The sequence below is a fragment of the Hydra viridissima genome, unplaced genomic scaffold, assembly GCF_058129835.1.
Source record: "Hydra viridissima isolate aposymbiotic clone 2 unplaced genomic scaffold, HvirCarnegie_v1 scaffold_1, whole genome shotgun sequence".
Lineage (NCBI taxonomy): Eukaryota > Metazoa > Cnidaria > Hydrozoa > Anthoathecata > Hydridae > Hydra > Hydra viridissima.
The window spans coordinates 36795966-36815193 of NW_028324300.1; the positions used below are offsets into that span (position 1 = coordinate 36795966).

The 19228-nt window shown below is 28.1% G+C and overlaps 2 protein-coding genes across 2 annotated transcripts; both read right to left on the bottom strand.

The window, feature by feature from the left end:
* Window positions 1–1038: 1038 nt before the first annotated feature.
* Window positions 1039–9656, bottom strand: LOC145191941 (protein wntless homolog). Its single transcript, XM_090068925.1, has 15 exons — window positions 9329–9656; window positions 8979–9138; window positions 8484–8696; window positions 7956–8099; window positions 7630–7760; window positions 7192–7368; window positions 6869–7005; window positions 6574–6614; window positions 6235–6362; window positions 6059–6156; window positions 5880–5943; window positions 3878–4021; window positions 3053–3197; window positions 2219–2317; window positions 1039–1649 (listed from the first exon to the last, which is right to left on the bottom strand). The coding sequence occupies exons 2-15, from the start codon at window positions 9082–9084 to the stop codon at window positions 1549–1551; spliced, it is 1728 nt and encodes a 575-aa protein (XP_089925051.1). The 5' UTR covers window positions 9085–9138; window positions 9329–9656; the 3' UTR covers window positions 1039–1548.
* Window positions 9657–11505: 1849 nt separating this feature from the next.
* Window positions 11506–18339, bottom strand: LOC145197111 (DNA methyltransferase 1-associated protein 1-like). Its single transcript, XM_090091234.1, has 18 exons — window positions 18236–18339; window positions 17595–17683; window positions 17265–17460; window positions 16551–16589; window positions 14917–14984; window positions 14764–14821; window positions 14563–14622; window positions 14261–14374; window positions 14026–14174; window positions 13917–13940; window positions 13703–13829; window positions 13401–13473; window positions 13265–13316; window positions 13085–13156; window positions 12954–13003; window positions 12811–12845; window positions 12555–12623; window positions 11506–12392 (listed from the first exon to the last, which is right to left on the bottom strand). The coding sequence occupies exons 1-18, from the start codon at window positions 18293–18295 to the stop codon at window positions 12327–12329; spliced, it is 1401 nt and encodes a 466-aa protein (XP_089947360.1). The 5' UTR covers window positions 18296–18339; the 3' UTR covers window positions 11506–12326.
* Window positions 18340–19228: the final 889 nt, after the last annotated feature.

The window sequence follows — 19228 nt, forward strand, 5'->3', positions numbered from 1 at the left end:
TGTCGTTTTTTCTCCACACTTATATGGTATACTCTCTGATCCCAACTATCCTTTTAATATCAAAAGTAAATTAAAAGATGGGATTGCAATGCAGAAGAAAATTAATCTCATGGAAGCAAAATCTATGACATTAATTTTCTTCTGCATTTCAAAGTCCATCTCCCTATTTCTAAACTCTACTCCTAAGACTAAAACCAATGATTGTCTTTTTCTCTTTCTGTTAAAAGAACTTTGTAGTCTGGGCACGAAAATCCATGACATTAATTTTCTTCTGCATTGCAAAGTCCATCTCCCTATTTCTAAACTCTGCTCCTAAGACTAAAACCAATAATTGTCTTTTTCTCTTTCTGTTAAAAGAACTTTGTAGTCTGGGTACGAAAATCTTGTAGTAAGTTTCTAAGCCTTCGACAATGAAGCTTCCAACTTTTACTTTCCGTAAAACCGTAAATTTTTCATTAAAAACAAGTTTACAACTTTTTTACTGTCATTATTCACAGGTGTCCATCTTTTTCAACTCTGGCTGTTTCTTTATAAATGAGAAGGGGAATGGTTAAATTTTGCGTTAGGCCTTCAAATAGCTGAAATGTGTTCATTTGGGTAACATGATCTATAAAAAGATGGGTAAAGAAATATATGAATTTTTAATTGGATATAACCAATATGTTAGTAATATCAGGCTGTGCAGGCAACGATTAAGTAATAAGATTTAGACTGCATCAAAAGGGATTATGACTTACTTTTTGGTTAATTATAAACTAATTTTATACTTCGTTGTAACAATGCTAATTAAAATATATTAAATTTCCGTTTCTATAAAAATAGAAGGCAGATTTCGGAATATGTTAAGTCTTTACGAAGAAAAGGAAATGAATTTCTTTTCCCACCAAATTCAAGCAAAACAAGCTGGATCTTAAGGCGACGATCTTATTTTTGTACACGTGTCTATTTAGGAAATGATTAGCAAAGAACTAATTCAAAATTGTTACACAGGGGTGACAAAAAAGCTTTTCATTTCCTGAGATTAAAAATAAAAAAATGTTTGCGTTATTTTTGTCTCCATAAAAAAAATACAAAATATTTTAAAAACCTATCAAAAAAATAAATACAAAATTCAGAATATTTAAATAGTAAGACTAATAAACAAAATATTCTCATAAAATAATTTGTCAAACTAAGGTCAACAACTGACATCAAATGTAAAAGGACGCATAAAATGTGAAATTAACTATTTAAATTGGACGATAAAGAAATTTAGGTTCGTTGTTGTGAATAATAGAATATAACGAAGCGTTAAATATTTTATAAAATCTTATATAATTCCTTAGTTTTTTATTACAGCAGAAATAAAAATCATTTAAATAGATGCATTCTATGACAGCACAAATAAAATAAGTTAAATAGATAAAATTCTAAAAACTCCAGTTCAGCAATTGGTCTAAACTAAGAGAGTAAATATACAAATGAGGCTAAAATACTTCTGTAGAGAATTAACTCAAACGTGAAATATTTTTTTTAGCAAGAAGAGGGAACAATGTAGCGGACAGAAGATCAGGTTTTCGGATGTCGAAACTGAACCTCATCTTCATCACTATCGTTTAATGTGTCAGCATCACCTGACGCTAAAAGATGATCCGATCGTCGATATTGAGCTAAAAATACAAAAATTTGATTCATTTAAAAAAAACAAAACGTTAAGTGATTAACTGGAAGTTAACCGTTTATACTCGATTTGGCTTCTTTGAGTTACAATGTCTAACTATAGTGTTATGGTTACAAAGCTCAATCGTATATGCTCACTTTCTAATTGCCAGCAACTATATTGCTGAATAGGTTAATATCTGATCCTTTTTCGATTGCTAACGATCAGCGATCACACACGCTCGATTGAGATTTTCACAAAATAGTTATGTTAATAATTGCTCAGTTTATGCCTCATTTCTACTGTCATTGAGGTAGTTAGGCTAACAAATGTATTTTTGAAATTCATTTTTTATATTCCACTTATGTTATTTTGTATGTAATAAACTAGATTTGGCTGTAACTTTTTGATTTTCATATTGTATTTACTACAACCAGTTACATGAGCAGGAATAAAGGACTATCCATATATAAAACATTTTTAATTTTTTAGTTGCGATAAAATTAAACTAGTGGAAAACTTGATTGTTTTTTTAGGGATGTTCAGTTTAAAATTGTTAAAAGAAATATATAAGATTACCATTTGGACCTTGAGTACTACTTCCAGAAGGCGAGTAAAAAATTGTAACAGCAAAAACATAACCAGACCACATTCCAAACATACCAAAATGCAAAGCACCTAATATGATAAATGAAAAAAACTTCTTTTGTATTACAACAAAATATGGCAGCTTCTAAAACAAAATACTAAATGAACTGCAATAAAGTTAAAAATAATTTTGAAAAAAGTGCAGCTTAATCTAAACTGATAAAGTATTTAATTTTACTATAAATACAAGAAAAAACTGACAACAGAGTTGATGATTTAAAATAATTGAGTGAATAGATGTGTCAGACTCAAGAAAAAAACCAGTTTCACTGAAAAATTAAAAAACAAAACAGGGATGTTCAATGAGATTTGATTTTAAGATTAAATTGGTTCAATGAGATTAAATTGGTTCAATGAGATTTCTTAATTGCTCAAAGCAATTAAGAAATCTCATTGAACCAAATAGTAAAAATACTGCCATTCTCCAAACTTTGAAATCATCAAGGAACTGATTTAAAATCGTTATTTGCACATTATTACCACACAGTATGCAAGAATGCCTATCTCAATTATAAACAGTAACAAATAGGATGAAACAAGAGCAAATAATTCAGGGTACCAAACCTGTTTATAATTGCTATCAGTTCTCCAAAAGATATTAAAATAAGCATTCAAAATGAATTTACAAGTTGAAAAGTTTCATTTTGAGCTCACCAAATATTTATGAGTAATTGTTGGTGTTTATCAACATAAATATTTTTGCATTAATATTGCGTGTTTCTAGGTAACAATAATTTCCTCTTTGATAAAAGTTTTAAAACATACTTGAGACTAAGACATAGTCATTAAGAGAGTGCTCCTCAAATTTCCATGCAGTCTCATTTAGTTGATCAACAATAAAGCAGGATACTGTAGAAGCTACCATCAAAAGTGTCACCCACAACAAAACACGAAAGCGATAGATCCGATTCTAAAGCATATAAGAAACTTTTAATTATTATATATATATATATATATATATATATATATATATATATATATATATATATATATATATATATATATATATATATATATATATATATATATATATATATATATATATATATATATATATATATATAATCTAAATTACTTTTTATTCTGTATAAAAAGGAGATGGGAAAGGTTCCACACCTAAATCCCTCACAACTTAGAATATATATACTGAGGATTCCATATTGGATTATAAAACATTTTTGTTCTGATTTTATCTTCTTTAAAAGATATAAGTTAAAACAAAACTAAAGTTAAAAATCTCTAAAACAACTTAAAAGAAAAACTGAATCAGAATTAAAGAACTAAAATTGTTCAAATCTAAAATCAAATTTATGCTGGCTGAACTGAGTTGGAAATACTCTGAAGCTGTCCTGAAAGTTTTACATAGGTCATATACAAATTTACCAGATTCTACATAGGGTGCATACAAACTTGCCACATTTTCATGCAGTATTTGAAATGATACTCTATGAAATAATGCACCATTTTGCTGCATTTTTATATAGTCAATTTTATATAGCCAACTTCAAAGTACCAATTTCATATAGTCAGCACTATGAAATAATTTTGTTGAATGATATCAGAAACATTTTAATATAGAGATTTATTTACCTCATAAAAAAATCGCCTATGCTCCTGCATAGCTGGGAGTGCAGTTTTCATAATATTAATATTTCGATGTACCAGCCATAGTAATCGCATGAAAAATAAGAAGTACAAAACAGATGCAGCACCAGCAAAACCAATAAAAACTCTCTATTAACTAATGAGTTAAAGAATCTTTGAAGAAAAAAAAAATTTTTACATGTTTATACAAAATATATTGTATATGTATATATATTTTAAGTATACTGCACACAAACACACACAGACACACACACACAGATATATATATATATATATATATATATATATATATATATATATATATATATATATATATATATATATATTCGGAGTGTACAAAAGCTTTATCTTTTTGTTTGTTTGTTTTAAATTTATTTAAAAAAATGTTTAAATATATTAGTCAAAATTAAAATAATTTCCATTCCAATGATCAATGACCTTTTGGCATTTGTAGGTAAGTCTTTAATACCATCCCTGTAGAATAATATTGGTTTGGACTCAAAAAAAGATATGAGGAGATTTTCAATTCTTTGTCAGTTTTTTGGCAGATTGCTCTATAAGAGAATATTCAAGTGAAACAAATAGTAATCTGATGGTGCTAAGTCTGGTGAATAAGCAGAATGTGACATGACTTTCCAGCCTAGTTTAAATATTGCATTTTGTGTTTCTTTAACAATGTATGGACAACCTTATCATCTCCCAACCTGATTTTTCACTTTCCATGACCTAGTCCAGTTCTTTTTTTTTAAAGATTAGTTCATTCTAACACCTCAATTGTTGAGAATGTTGAGCATTAACAGTTTGTATAACAGTTTCCCATAAACTCAAAATACAACATACTTTTCATATCACACCAAATGCAGAACATCACTTTATGACAGCAGTTTGTCTCTATTTGGAGTTGTAACTGTTGTTTGACCACAACTTAACCACTGTTTTTTTATTACAAGAATTCTTAAACTCTGCTAAATGAGGAATTCTTAAACTCTGCTAAATGAGGAATTCAATTGTTCAATTGCTGAATCATTTTCCAATTTTTAATTTTTTTCCTAATTCATGCAAAACTCTGAAATGGTTGATTGATGACCTTAAAGCTTTTGAGCTAACTCTATTATTACTTAACATGAATATTCATCAAGCAACTCTAAGAAATCCTCACTTTTTGCTTCTTGTAGTCTTCCAGAGCTTTGGTGGCCTTCTAAATCCATAGCATCCAATGCTAAACCTAGCAAATAATCTTTGATAAGTTCTTACTTCTAGAGCATCAATCCTATAAACAGAATGAACTGAACTGGTAGCTTCAACAACATTTTTTCTTTGACAAAACTCATAAAGCATGAAATGCCTTAAATGAACTTTTTCAACTTCCATTGTTTTAGAGAAAATATTTAAAAATGGTAAATTATCTTCACTTAAAGTTAATAGTCATTAAACGAGAAAAAATTCTTTTCGAATCATATATAAAACATAAAGATTTGTACAATTAATTTGAGATTAAAGTTTGATAACAAAAACTTTTCCATTTTCCCAATATTTACACACACATGTGCACACACACGCGCACACACACATACATACACAAACACACATACATACACACACACAAATATACCAAAAAATACATTTAATACTTAATGACACTGAACAAATAGGCCTACACATTTAACACATTATAAACCAACCAACTTAACACATAAATCAACACATAAACCAACCAACTTAACAGATAGACCAACACATAGACCAACCAACTTAACACATTATAAACCAACACATTTAATGCTTGAGGACACTAAACAAATTGGCTTTTTTTTTTTGAGCCTTAAAAAAATATCATTAACAAATTTGCTTTCAAAATACATATAATAAAATGCAATAGATTTTTTGAATTATAGACCATTTGAAACTACCATTTTAAAAGAAAAAGAGTTGGACAAATGTAAATGGAAGTTGATAGTTTTTTTTTTATTTTTATGAAAAAAGATACAGCAACAGTTTCACCAACATCTTTCTTCCAAATGGTATGAAAAGGATTTACCAATTGAGCACCTCTAAAAAAATCCGATTAAAAAAAAAAATAAATAAAAATATATTCCAGCCAAAACACAGACATCAAAGAAGAAGCAAAAAAATGTTTGCCAGAACCAAGGAAAAGGAAAACCGAACCTTTCCACTATATCAAAAACTAAAAGAGACAAGCATCCAGAGCAAATGCAACCGACTTCAATTTTGTAAGAAAAAATATTATTTCTCTTTTTTTGATCCTAAAGAACAAAAAAAATCATTATTAACGTTCTTAATAACCCAATCAAAATCCAAACTATTCAGTGAATTTTTTATACCATTATATGCTCGCCAGCAAACAATGTCCAGAATATCAAAATGGCAGCATAAAATAAACCTTGACGTAAATCTGATATCAAAAGCATGAATGGCAAGTCAGCAACTAAGGTTAACCAATCAATTGGCACTAAAAATATAAGGCACTAGAAAACAGAAAAACTCAACTCAAAAAATTTTGTTCTAAATAACACATTTTTTTATCAATATAAAAAAATGAAACTTCTTTTTAACATTTATATTTTAAACCAACTTTGAACTATTAGAAATATTTCATAAAATCACAATACTTATATATAATAAATACATACAAAAATATAAAAAATAAAAATAAAACATACATAGAAGGATCATAGTGGATATATTTAATACAACAATTGCTCTAAAAAAATTAACAAAACAATGATATGTAAGTTTATTATGTAAATTTTAAAAAAATATATGTCATCTTGAAATTTAATGTGTCAAATTTTAACTAAATAAATCTAGTTAAAACTGTAAGTTAAACATTTAAATGATTATTAACTTAAACATTATTATATTAAAATTTTGACATATATTAAGAATGTAAACTACATACTTGCATTGAAGGTTTAAAAATACATCAGAAAAACAACTTATCTCACAAACACTTACTTTTCAAGTAAAACTCGTTTGCGATTCTCACGTTGAATTCTGAGATGAAAAAACAAGAAAGCGGCAACAATGAAAGGGAACATGACAGTTTTAGCAACAAATAAAGAAATGGTGTAGCCACCATTTTGATGTATTTCCTGAAAGAAGAAGACAATTACTTAACATAACATCAAATCAAAAGATCAAGGATGAAGTTCTTTTATGTTAAATGAAAATAAAAAATAAATTTTTACTAACAAATAAAATACAAAATTGTCAAGCAGTTTCATTGAACAACTCTTAAAAAAAACAAATTGGGAAAAAAGCAATTTTCTTGTACATACTGTTAAGTGAATTCCATTGAAAAAATTTTCTTGTCCAGCTAAACAGTGCATATTGGTCTGTGTAGCAGGGAAAATAATATTGATAAGATAATGCTTGTGAGCAACACTTCCCAGCTCAAATAGATGCTGATCATCACAAGTATAATAACCATCCAAATGATCTCCATGCTTTGCACCCTGAAATCAAATGAGTGTATTTAACAAAAAGAAAAAATATTAATTTGAATTTTAAAATAAGCTAAGAAATACAGAAACAACTATTAACAAACACTTTAATTCTTTGAACAAAAGAATAAAAAAAAATATCACGCTGTAAGATTATGTAATCTAACAAAAAAAATCTTTTGAAAATGTGTTAAGCAAATATTCATTATTATAAATACAATTATGTAAGTAACACAATATAGCAAAAATTCAAAAAACATAAAAAATTATTACCAATCTCACAAATGTACACTTTAATGGTCGATGCTGATTTTCAACTCTGTAAAGTTCAGTCCATTTTGTTATGTCAGTTCCTTCCGCAGAATCATTATAACCAATTTTGGCAGAAAATTCTAATGTACAATCTAAATTCAAAGTTTTTGTTGATTTTAACTGAAAAATCAAAACCTTTACATCAAAATCAAATCTTTACATCTTAAAAGTTAAGAATAGAAAAAAATAGATCAACTCAACAAATCAAATGCATTCACCATAACCATACACTCAATCAAAAATATTAAAAACAAAATGACAAATGAAAAACCAGTTAAAAATACAACCTATCACTTGTTTTGGGTTATAGGTTGCTAAATCAACATTTGTCGAAAGAAAATTCATTTGCACACTCATTACAACCAACATAAATTGAAAAGCTTTGTGCATAACTCTTTCTCTACCTGGATGAGGAATTTTTGTAGCTAATACTAAATAAAAAAACAAAGATAAGTAGGAAGAATGTTCCATTGGATTACAATCTTTATAATCAAATAATGATACAAAACATTTTTCTTTTATCATACACCAGTTATTTTAGTTTCCTTATTCAATTTCTTTAGTTTATAAAACCTTTAGCAATTTAAAGGCAAAGAAAAAATGTAGCATGGTGTTTTAATTATGCAAAATTAATAAATTTTATGTAAATTGGATTTATCAGCTACTATTGATATAAAAATATGTTTAATTATGATAAATTCAATTATACCTATTATTCACATTCCTATAACACCTGCATATTTTGTTTTCCAGGCATTTTGGAATAATAAAATATATCCAAGCATAAAGTTGTTTTTATGAGACAAGGTCCTTACCAAGATGTTCAGGTGTAATCATTTGATCTCTGTTTTCAGTATGTAGTATATGCACAAAATCTTTTTCACTGTAACCTTGCTTCTCATTTTCATCATCATTGTTTATACGATACCAAACCCAATCTTGTGGATTAGCAAAACTATATTTTTTCCCACCTCGGTTTGTTATAAACAGATTAGCTATATGGATATTAGCTGAAGCAGGATCGGCACCTATGAAATAGCATAGAAATTTGCATACTTTTCTACTTAAGTTGATAAAACACAAGTGAATATGCTTGCATGTGAGTAGAAATACAAAAAAAAGTGTGTGTGTCTGCATGTGTGTGTGTGTGTGTGTGTGTGTGTGTGTGTGTGTGTGTGTGTGTGTGTGTGTGTGTGTGTGTGTGTGTGTGTGTGTGTGTGTGTGTGTGTGTGTGTGTGTGTGTGTGTGTGTGTGTGTAGTGCAATGTAGTGTAAAACAGTAATCATAACAAATTTTATAACAACCAATACCTTTTATTCCGCCAAGTATAAAAAATCCTGAAATCCCGAGAAGTAAAATAACAGAGAACAAAATTAGTTTCTTTTTTGTCAAACTTTCAAGCAGCGTTTGAGACATTTCTTAGATATAATAAGAGAATATATCTTTCTAGTATATATGTATTTCTTCTTTCTAAATAAAAACAGACGAAATTATGATCTTATTTAAAGTTATTCAAGAGGCCATTATTAGCCTTCACGTACTGTTCTAATATAACTAGCACATTAGCAATTGTATGCTTATCTCTCTTTACTGCCATGTAAATATTTTTTAAAGCCTTTAAATTGTTCATTAAAAAAACCAAGTAATGAGTTTGACTCACGTCATCCACATGACAAAGACATCATTTCCTTCCTTTTCAGATTTCTCATACATTTCGCCAAAACACGTGAATATTTGTTTTTAATCTAATATCGGAAAAAGCCGCACCAATAAGATAAAAGACTCGGCTTGTCTGAACTTTTCTTTGAAAAGGATTGATGTTCTAACCAACTTTTAAAAATAGACAATAAAAATAGTCTTAAAGATTTGCACAATTATCGAAATATTGGCATTTTGATTAAAGATCCGATATATTCCTCATGTAAAAAAATGATGAAGTTTGATATTTGCATTTGAACGCTTTTAAAAAAAATTTTGCTTTTAAAACCAAGTTGGTTTTTTAAGCAAAGTGGTTATTTTTCAAGTTTAAAACCCGGATATATAGCGTTTTGACGTCAAGTAGCTGTATCAGACTTACTAAATGAAAAATGTAATTCCCTATAATTCAATTTACAAGTAGAAAGAAATACTTTAATAAACTTTTGCTGCATAAGACTAATATAAAAACGATTTAATGCTTTACTTTATACCCAATCCCCCTTGAATCTAAACAATGGTTTAAAAAAAAAGTTGTAAAAAAAAAAAAAAAATTCCGAATGAACTTCTTTGTATAGACAAACAAAAATGAGATTTAATTCGCAAACAGGAATAGTTTATAAATTAGGTATTATGATGTGTATCACTTCTATCTGGAGACAACAACGATTTAATCTGTGAAGTTTACATTTCGATTGTTCATTCAAAGTCATCGTTAAGTCATCGCTAAACTTAATTTGAATCTATAGCACTCTCATCTATTCACGTCGCTAATTTTAAATAACGTGTTAAATTTGAATTGATATTGTAAAATGTTTTATGAAATGCAAATTCTTCTGTTTTTACATTTCACAAAATGTTTTTACATAACCAAAGGCGATATTTTAACTTGAGTTATGAAATAGAGATTTAACCGGCACGGTTCACAAAAAACGAATGCTTTTTCAAGGCCAATAAATCTATAGACTAAAGATCAATAAAAAAAAGATCGCAAGTAAAAGCTAACGAAATCAAAAGCGGTTATCATCTCTTCGCACTACGAAAATTAAGTTTCTTAAGATCTCAAGATCTTTGTAATTTTAAAAAATGAAAAAAGACCATGGTGCACTTGAATTTATTTTGGTTGTACTCGGGATTTATAAATGAAATGATAAATTCTTCAAATGGCTTCACCGTTTAAAATTACATTTGCGCAGCCGCAAATTCATACAAACTAGATGTCTTTGAACTCATAATTAATCACTCTGGTTCTTCACGTAGAATTTTATTCCGGCAGAGGTTTTTGCCTGTTAACTTCAGACCGTATCCACAAGTTATGGAAAAGTTAGTCACATGCATTTCGTTGTTGTTTAGAAAAAATTGTCATCAGCCGCATTTTACACTTTTTTGAAGAAAATTTGTTTCTCTCTACAAAATCCAAAATACTATTCGCTGCGGAAAAATTTCATTTGAAATAATTATCAAGCATCTGCTGAATCAGAGATTTTGTTTTAAAATCCTTCATATTATGATCAACATATGCATCATTCATGTTATCCGTTTTTCTAATTACTACCTTAAGTCAGGACCAGAAGTATAAGCATTTGAATTTGCGATAAGTTAAAAATACAAATAGGCCTTCAGGTTCCATTTGTATCCGCATAATCTGCCAATTACTTTTTTTTTTTTTTGATCATTTGCAAAAATCTGTAGCTTTTTAAAATTATTAGAAATTAATTTACTTTTAACAAATAACGAAGAAACTGTTATTAAATGTCACTGGAAGGATACTTTGTGTTAAAACGTAGGGTAGAATTCTTTTCTGAAAAATGGTCCCAAAACACAAGATAAAACAATTTAAATGAAATTAGAGTAACGGGATTTTAAAAACGGCAAAGTCATATTTTTAGTTAATTTGGCTATATTAATTCCTTTTTTAAAATTTGTTAAAATTTATTTCCTTGTCGAAAAAAAACCCAACGCAAGAATAAAAAGGAAAGCTTTGAATGCTTTCTAAACCTTTCTAAAACTATCGAATGGAATGGGAACTGGTACTAAATCATTTTACTTTAAGTCTGAAATAAGTTAACCAAAAAACCTTAAAATCTAGAGCATGCAGTTCCAATCTTAGAACTAATCCCATAAATGAACGTGTCAATGAACTCTTCCTTGAAATTTATGTATAACTTATATAAAATTATGAAAAACATACAATATATATACAAACGCAATAAGACTGATTCTTTAGATCTTTTGTTCGAGTTTTTATTCAATTTTTATAGAAAAAATGAATCTGATCAGCGACTTTTTCCAAAACGACCAAAACAATCTTATTGTAACTGTCATCATATGCTACTGTTAGTTATTCAAAAATTTCTCTAGCTTAAAACTGCAAATAAGTAGCTGAAGAAATAACACTGTCAAAATTCGTTCTGCTTCTTCAAAAATTTATTAATTGCAAGGTGCAACCTGTTACATCTTTTAATATTGGTATGCGTATGCCACTCAAAATTGTAAAAATGATGCAACATCCCCATGAATTTGCTTACTACATTCACTGGTACAGTAATAAACATTGTTGACGGATGCTATTAGCAAAATCTCGAAATGAAGATACCGATGGCTATCGATGGAAAAAGCAGTTAGCAACAATAGTTTGGAATATTATATTTTTTGTAACAATACAACCAATAACTAAGTGTACATTTTGTTTATTTCTTCTGAGACGCGACAAAAAATACCAGAATACCTGCTGCTCAAGTCGCTGTCCCGCTTAAAAATACCTGCTGCTCAAGTCACTGTCCCGCTTGTTTAATTTATTTTGTAACATTAATCCGATTCGAATTACATAAAGTTTGCATCGAACCATATAGAGTCGATGAAACCAATATTTTTTTACGAAAACAAATTTAAGGGGAGATTTGCAGTTGGTTGCATGATCCACTAAGTGATTATTGTTGAAAAGAAGCACAACGATAATAGAATCAAACCTTCCTCAGTTTTTTCCAAGGATTTGCCTCTAGAAGTGATGAGGCTGCTCGTCGTTTTCGCTAAATCAAAGATGATAATTAAAAAAGATTAATAACAGGCAAAAAGAACATGCAATCAAAGCATGGAATTTAACATGTGATTTAAAGTTACTCAAAATGGGCAGACATTATGAACCATTTCTTTATCAAAATTTTGTATCAAAACTATTTAGCAGTCTTTACCGCACTGATAGCTGATAATGGTACAAGTGAATCTATTAGCAACTGATTTCCACCTGCACCACCAGTATCCTTGAGGGAAAAAAATTAATCATTTTTAACCATCATTAAATAATCAAGTTCCCATGTCCAGGTAAAACAACATTCAAAAAAGACAAAGGTTTTTTAATTAAAATCACAAATAATAGAGTAAAATTTCGTTTGTTAGAGTTGTGCTTGTTGTTTTTCAAAGAGAATCCATTTCTTGAAAAGCACTTACCTCAGATGTTTCAGCGGGAGGCTCTAATGACATACCTGTTAAAAGAGATATCTCATTATTAATGTGTCATCGAGTTTAAAGAGATATCTCATTATTAATATAAGTGTCATCGGGGCAATTATATAAATCTCTAAATAACATACCAACTAAGTCTGCTGCTTTTTTCCCCGGGCACAATATCTCGTAGCGATGCCTGCATTAAATTTAAATGAGTATATTTAACTACCTAAGCATTTTATCCTTAAAGAATAAAAGTCAACAAAAAATTATTTACTTCATGGTTTGCAGTTCGTATTCGCAATTTCCCATCGCCTGTTTTAACTCGTACAATAAAAGCAATTGGTTTCTGAAAAAAAAACAACACCAAAACATAATTCAACTACAATTTCTTATGTTTTTTTATAAAACCAAAATAAAATTTTCACTCATTTCACATCCGTACAACAGTCCCTACCTCAACTCATTGAAACTTTGACAAATCTCTTCAGTAGGCATTGGTATAATATCTAAAAAAATTGAAAAATCGTGACACAAGGAAAATATTCCAAAAAAAAAGACCACATTTAAAAATTAGATTTAAAACTAATTACCAACTCCTAATTCTTCCAACAACTGCTCAATAGCTTTGGACTTCTTGTTACCAATTGATGGGGGCATTTTTAACTACAGAAAAACAATTTTTTTCCGAAAACAACTTTCTCCAAAAGTGACGTCATTAAGAATGTGTTATCGTATTTTTCGTTTACAGTATAAATATTACTTCGTTATTTTAACCAATAATTTAACAACTGTTAAAACTGAAGAATTTCTCTATAGCTTACTAACAATACATCTATTGCATATTTATTACGCATTTATTATACATCTGTTAAACATTAAAGAATAAACTTACTTTACTACTTCTGAGAAAAACACCAGAACCTTTGATGTCTGGGAACTTCACGCCACTTTGATCTTTGTTTATTTTCAATTCATTTTCCAAACGCTTTTTTTTTTTGCTTTTTCCCAACTTCTTGTTTCTTAAAAGAAAAGTTGAATCAGTAAAAAAGCCTAAAATGAAATATCAATTAAACAAAGGACTAATATCAAATGATCCAAATAAGTACCTTTGCATGTCACTACCATTCAATCTAAAAAAAAAAAGATTCAGTAGTTGCTTTTCAACTCAAAAAAGACAAAAAGATGTTGTAAGTAACAAACAAAAAAGAGCATTACTTCAATAGATGTTGTTGCTCTAACATTTGTCCTGGTTTCGCATCAACAGCGTGAATTAATTTTGTAACTTCTTGTGATTTGCGTTCGCGGTCCTTTTTACGTGACTCGATCTTCTTTAACTCGCTCACTAACATCTCTTCTTCTTCGACCTAGACACAAACTCCTGCAATTCATAACTCTGACACACATTGTTCAAGTGTTTTCTAAAACAAATTTCCTTAAAAATTTTACTAACCTGTTCTGGCGTTCTATTGAAGATTTGTATAAGTTGTTCTTTTCGATTTTTTTCATGTTCTGCATCAAAGTTTGGGGGAATATCTTTAGGTTCTTGCCCAGGTAATGTCCTGGCCTAAATAAAAACGTTAAATTACTCAATACAAGCTTGTATGGAAAAAAAGAAACCAAGCTGCATTTTGATAAAAAGATTAAATTACTTAACAAAAGATTAAAGATACTAAACTTGTGAAAACCAAAATACAGAATAAAGATCAACAGAATAAACAAAAAAAAAACAAAACAAACAAAAAAAAAACACACTTTGATCAACTTTTGAACAACATTGTAGTACTTTTGCTTTAAATCCTCCATACATCGATACTAAGAAAAAGGATGCAAACTTAAAACTTCAATAAGAATAAACCTAAATTCAACTAAGGCAACTGAAATCTCTATATACAAAAAAGGATTTTATTGAAAAGAGAAAACATCAGGGTCATCATATTTTTAAAAGTAACTCACAGGATACTTTTCAATATCATATCTATCAAACATGATTACAAATCTGCGGTCAAACTGCCTAAAAAAAAAAAAAAAAAAATTAATAATAAAGCTGTTCTAATAAAAAAAAAAAAAACTACAATATTTACAAATATTTCAGTAATAATAATGAACCTAGATAGCTCAAACAAATGGTCCATTTCTTCACGCGTCCAATCATCATTCTCTGTTTGCAGATAAAGCTAAGGAGAAACCATTTTATTACCCATTCTGAGTGTATCAATAACTAAAGACTCCTAAATGTTTTTATGTGCAAACAAAGTAAATATTGCAATAGTCATTAAAAAAACTGCATTTTCTCAATGGCCATTATGAGAGAAATATCACTTTATTTAATAGAAAGATATTTATTTTTAATTATTATATCTTAACTGAATCACTAGATATCTTAAACAGTTTTCATTAGTGAAACTCTTTATATTTTAAAATATTCAAACTTTTATGAAACTGCATATAGGCTTACTGTTAATATTATGAAGAACTGGACTGGGCTTCAAACAATAGATTTAGAACATGATTCTTTCAACAACATATCTTTTAAAAAGAGTAAGAGTAACCCTAATATTTGTTGCTAACAAAACTGCAACTACAGTGTTTTCAAAAAAAAAAAAAAAAAAAAAAAAAAAATAAATAAATACTGTAACTACAAAGCTTTCAAAAAAACTTCCCTTCTAGTTTATTAAAAGCACCGTTTCATGAGCAAAAACCGTTTCATGAGCAAAAATGAAGATATTTCTAGATTTATTCTTTATTTGAAAAAAAAAAAAAAAAAGAAAAATGTTCTCAGATCAAAACATCAGATCAAAACATATAATTTCATTTCAAAGTTAACTAAAAATAAGTAAAAGCAGCATTTAAAGTAGCCCCCCCCCCCCCCCAATGCTTTTGATCTGGTAATTGAGCTTTCAAGGACAGTAAAACTTATTTCCTTCAACTAATGATATGACTATGTAATACAAAGACCCTACCATTTGTTTCAATCAAACAGTATATCTAATAGAACCATGCAGTTCTTTGTAGGTGTATTGGTTGATTTGATTTGTAAAGATGTTGCATTAACTACTCTATCAAAATTAAAGCAGTTGCAAACACTAACACTCCCACCATCAACTTTAATCTTTATTAAAGGGATACTTTCCAGATATAAATCTAATCAAACAAGCCTTTTTTCCCTTATGCACTGTCACTTAAAAGCTTTGGTTAAAAGTTGACATTTGGTTGACAGTTGTTTTTTTCAGAGATGATTCTAAATTCTAGGTTTGATTTATACCAAATGTCTTCTCAGTGTCAAATTGAAATGGTGTTTAATCTTGGCACAATGGTTTTATCTTGTTTAGCAGTTGTAATTCTATTTCTTTCTCTTGTAATACTAAGCCCCTAATATTCAAACCTAAAAATCTTAAACATGACTTAACTTAGCAAAAATTACATTTTCATACTAATTTGCTGAAATAGATATAACCGATGTGCCTACCTTTTTAGTTACATTTTGTTATATATATACTTTTTTTATATGGACTAACCAGATATTAATTGTAAATGTTTTTCCAATATTAAAAAAAATGGGAACCAAAAAATCATATCACATTACAGTGACATTTTTGTGCTTTGAAAAATTTTAAATGTAAAATTAAAAAATGCTGATGCACATTTTTTTTTTATTTTTAACAAAGATTTTAACAGATTTTCAAGAATGTTGATGCTAATAACTTTCTACTAGAGAATCAGTTTCTAAATAAAAAAATTACCTCATATTCCTCATCTGTGTAACTGACTTGGTTATTCAGCTAAAAAAATTTTTTTTTAGCTTTATTATTTATTTACTGCAACTTACTACAACTAAAATATGCAGCTGTAAAACAAGGTAAAAAAAAAAAAAAAAATGAATAAATAAATATTAAGTATAAAAGCTACCAAATATTTTTTGCATGAATCCAATTAGGAAACTTTTGTGTTCATATTATAATCAATGAAGCTACTGAAATCAATTTTGATACATTACATAACTAGCAGGCTAAAAAATCCATTATTAAAATTCATATATAAGGGGTAGACTGGAAAAATTGTCCATTTAATGTATGAACCTTGTAGTGAGAAAAAAAGATGAAAAAAATAATCAAAGTTTTAGAATTAAAAAACAATCCAGAAACTGAAATTTGGAAAGAATTGTAAAAAAAATTTTTAATAAAAAGTATAAACTCTTATAATTAGTAGCACATGGCACCCTAAAGATATGGTTTGTTTATAACAAAGATGATAAACCCAGAAAAATTTCTGAAAATAAAGATTAAAAAATCTATCAAGATGACAGTAAAAACAAACTTGAACAAGATCAACATTACGTATGAAAACATTGAAAGTAAAAGCAAAGAGGCATTAATAAAATTAATTTTGGAAAAATATAAAATGTAAAATTGCAACTTAACCAAAATCTATACAAAAACTAGTTAAGTTAACCACACCTTTCCAAATTTTGCAAATGGATATTCTTTTCCATCTTCTTGTTTTCGACGCCAATGGTTGAGCTTTAAATTATCAGTCCTTGCTGGATTTAAAAAAGAAGTCCATTTCCATGGTCGCACATGGGTGCGTCCAATTTTTGCTTTAGGTTGCTTATAACTAAATCCAGTATCAGTTGGTGCAAGTGTAGGAGGGTCCCTTTTGTTACAAATACTATTTTTAAAACATTATCATTGTAATATTGCAATTAAAATATTTAGAAATAGTGCAGCATTAAAAACCCAGTGCTGATCTTCTAAATTTTATTATACTAACTATTTTTACTAGCTTACCTATAATCACTTTGCAAAAGAGCATACAATTCTCTGTGCATACCACCAGGCTTTTTAAAAGTTCCTTCAGAGAGTCGCTTGATTTTAGGCTACAAAAAAAAAAAAAAGCATTTATTAAGATAATTTAATGGTATACATGAAAAATTACAAATTACTTTGCACATATTTTATTGCATATGGAAATCTTTATTGCAAAGATTACTAAAAATACTTCACAATTGATTAATTACCATTATCATCACTTATTAACATCATTTAATCTATGTGATACATCAAGTTTATATCAGAATGATAACTTTAAAGATAGTTCTTTCTATATATAGCTCTATTTATACATAATATTGAGCACTCATGCAAACATTACATTTTGTATTTTAACATAATATAACTTGAAACAATATATTGTATTTTATATATAATATATTACATTGTGCAATATATTCATTTCCGAATGAAAAAACTAAAACCATTGGTTTTAATCAAAAATACTGTTTAAATTTATTATTAAAATATTGAGAAACATGAGTAATAACTTTAGAAAGCAATCAAGAAAAGAATAGAAAAAAAAAAAAAAAAAAAATCAAAATATTTATACAAAAACAATAGAAAACAATAGAAAAATAAGAAGATAAAAAATGAACCTGTTTATTGACTTGAGACTCTGAGAATTCAACACCCAAAATTTCTCTAGCATCAGCCATTTTAGTTAGTATTGTTTATAAGTTTATTTATTATGACTATAAAAAAAAAAATAAATATCATAACAGATGTAAGGCTTGTTTATAGCATGGATTAAATCTGGATCTGCTAAAGATCTGGATAAGATATACAAAAAAAGAAAAAAATCCAAGTAACTTTACCCCCCCCCCCCAAATAAAAATTGCCCCAGATAGATACTCCTTAATTTTTCATACTCTTTACATTGTGTTCATAAAGTGTGGCACTAATTATTTTCTTATTCTTTTAAACTAAAATTTAAAGTAAATGTTTTTTTTTTTTTGAAAAATCTTAATGCAATACAATTTGTGTTTTGTAGCTTTATAAACTAAATCAAAAAATACTTTTAAATCAAATTTGATTTTTACTGATTTTAAAGTGTTGAGGAATTTATTTTTCACATAACACATATGAAAATAAGTTTCTCCTTTAATAAAGGAGAATCTTATTTTCAGGTGGAAAGGTAGGAAAGCTGGAAGGAATGGGGAGGGGGGAAGGGGCAGACAACTTTACCAGACAAAACAAAATCAAAAAAAGGTAAATAATTTATGACTATTATAGAAGATGGTTTTTTTCCAAACATGTTATTGCTAATTATGAGCATTATGAAATTTGTTTTTCTTTTGAGGAGTTATATCCTAATAAACTTTAAAATAAAATATTTGGTTATTTAACAAAAAGGAGTTACTCACGTATAAGTCGAGAAATTTTGGATGAAATATTTACTCTAAAACAGCAATTCAATAAACATTTTTTAATCAAAAAAATAAGAAATACGAAAAAAAATTTCTAGGAATAAATTTGTTTTTTTTCTGACCTGCATATAAGTTGAATTGCTGTTTTAGAGTAAATATTTCATCCAAAATTTCTCGACTTATATGCGAGTATATACGGTAGATATTTGCACCTAAATTCAA

Coding starts and splice junctions, on each gene's coding strand:
- LOC145191941 (XM_090068925.1), bottom strand. CDS start 9,084: ATGTCTCAAACGCTGCTTGAAAGTTTGACAAAAAAGAAACTAATTTTG. Junction 7,006..7,191: donor TCAATGGAATTCACTTAACA/GTATGTACAAGA, acceptor TTCTTCTTTCAG/GAAATACATCAAAATGGTGG. Junction 5,944..6,058: donor GTTTTTGATATAGTGGAAAG/GTTCGGTTTTCC, acceptor GGATTTTTTTAG/AGGTGCTCAATTGGTAAATC.
- LOC145197111 (XM_090091234.1), bottom strand. CDS start 18,295: ATGGCTGATGCTAGAGAAATTTTGGGTGTTGAATTCTCAGAGTCTCAA. Junction 16,590..17,264: donor CATTTGCAAAATTTGGAAAG/GTGTGGTTAACT, acceptor AAATTTTTTTAG/CTGAATAACCAAGTCAGTTA. Junction 14,175..14,260: donor TCAATAGAACGCCAGAACAG/GTTAGTAAAATT, acceptor GTTTGTGTCTAG/GTCGAAGAAGAAGAGATGTT.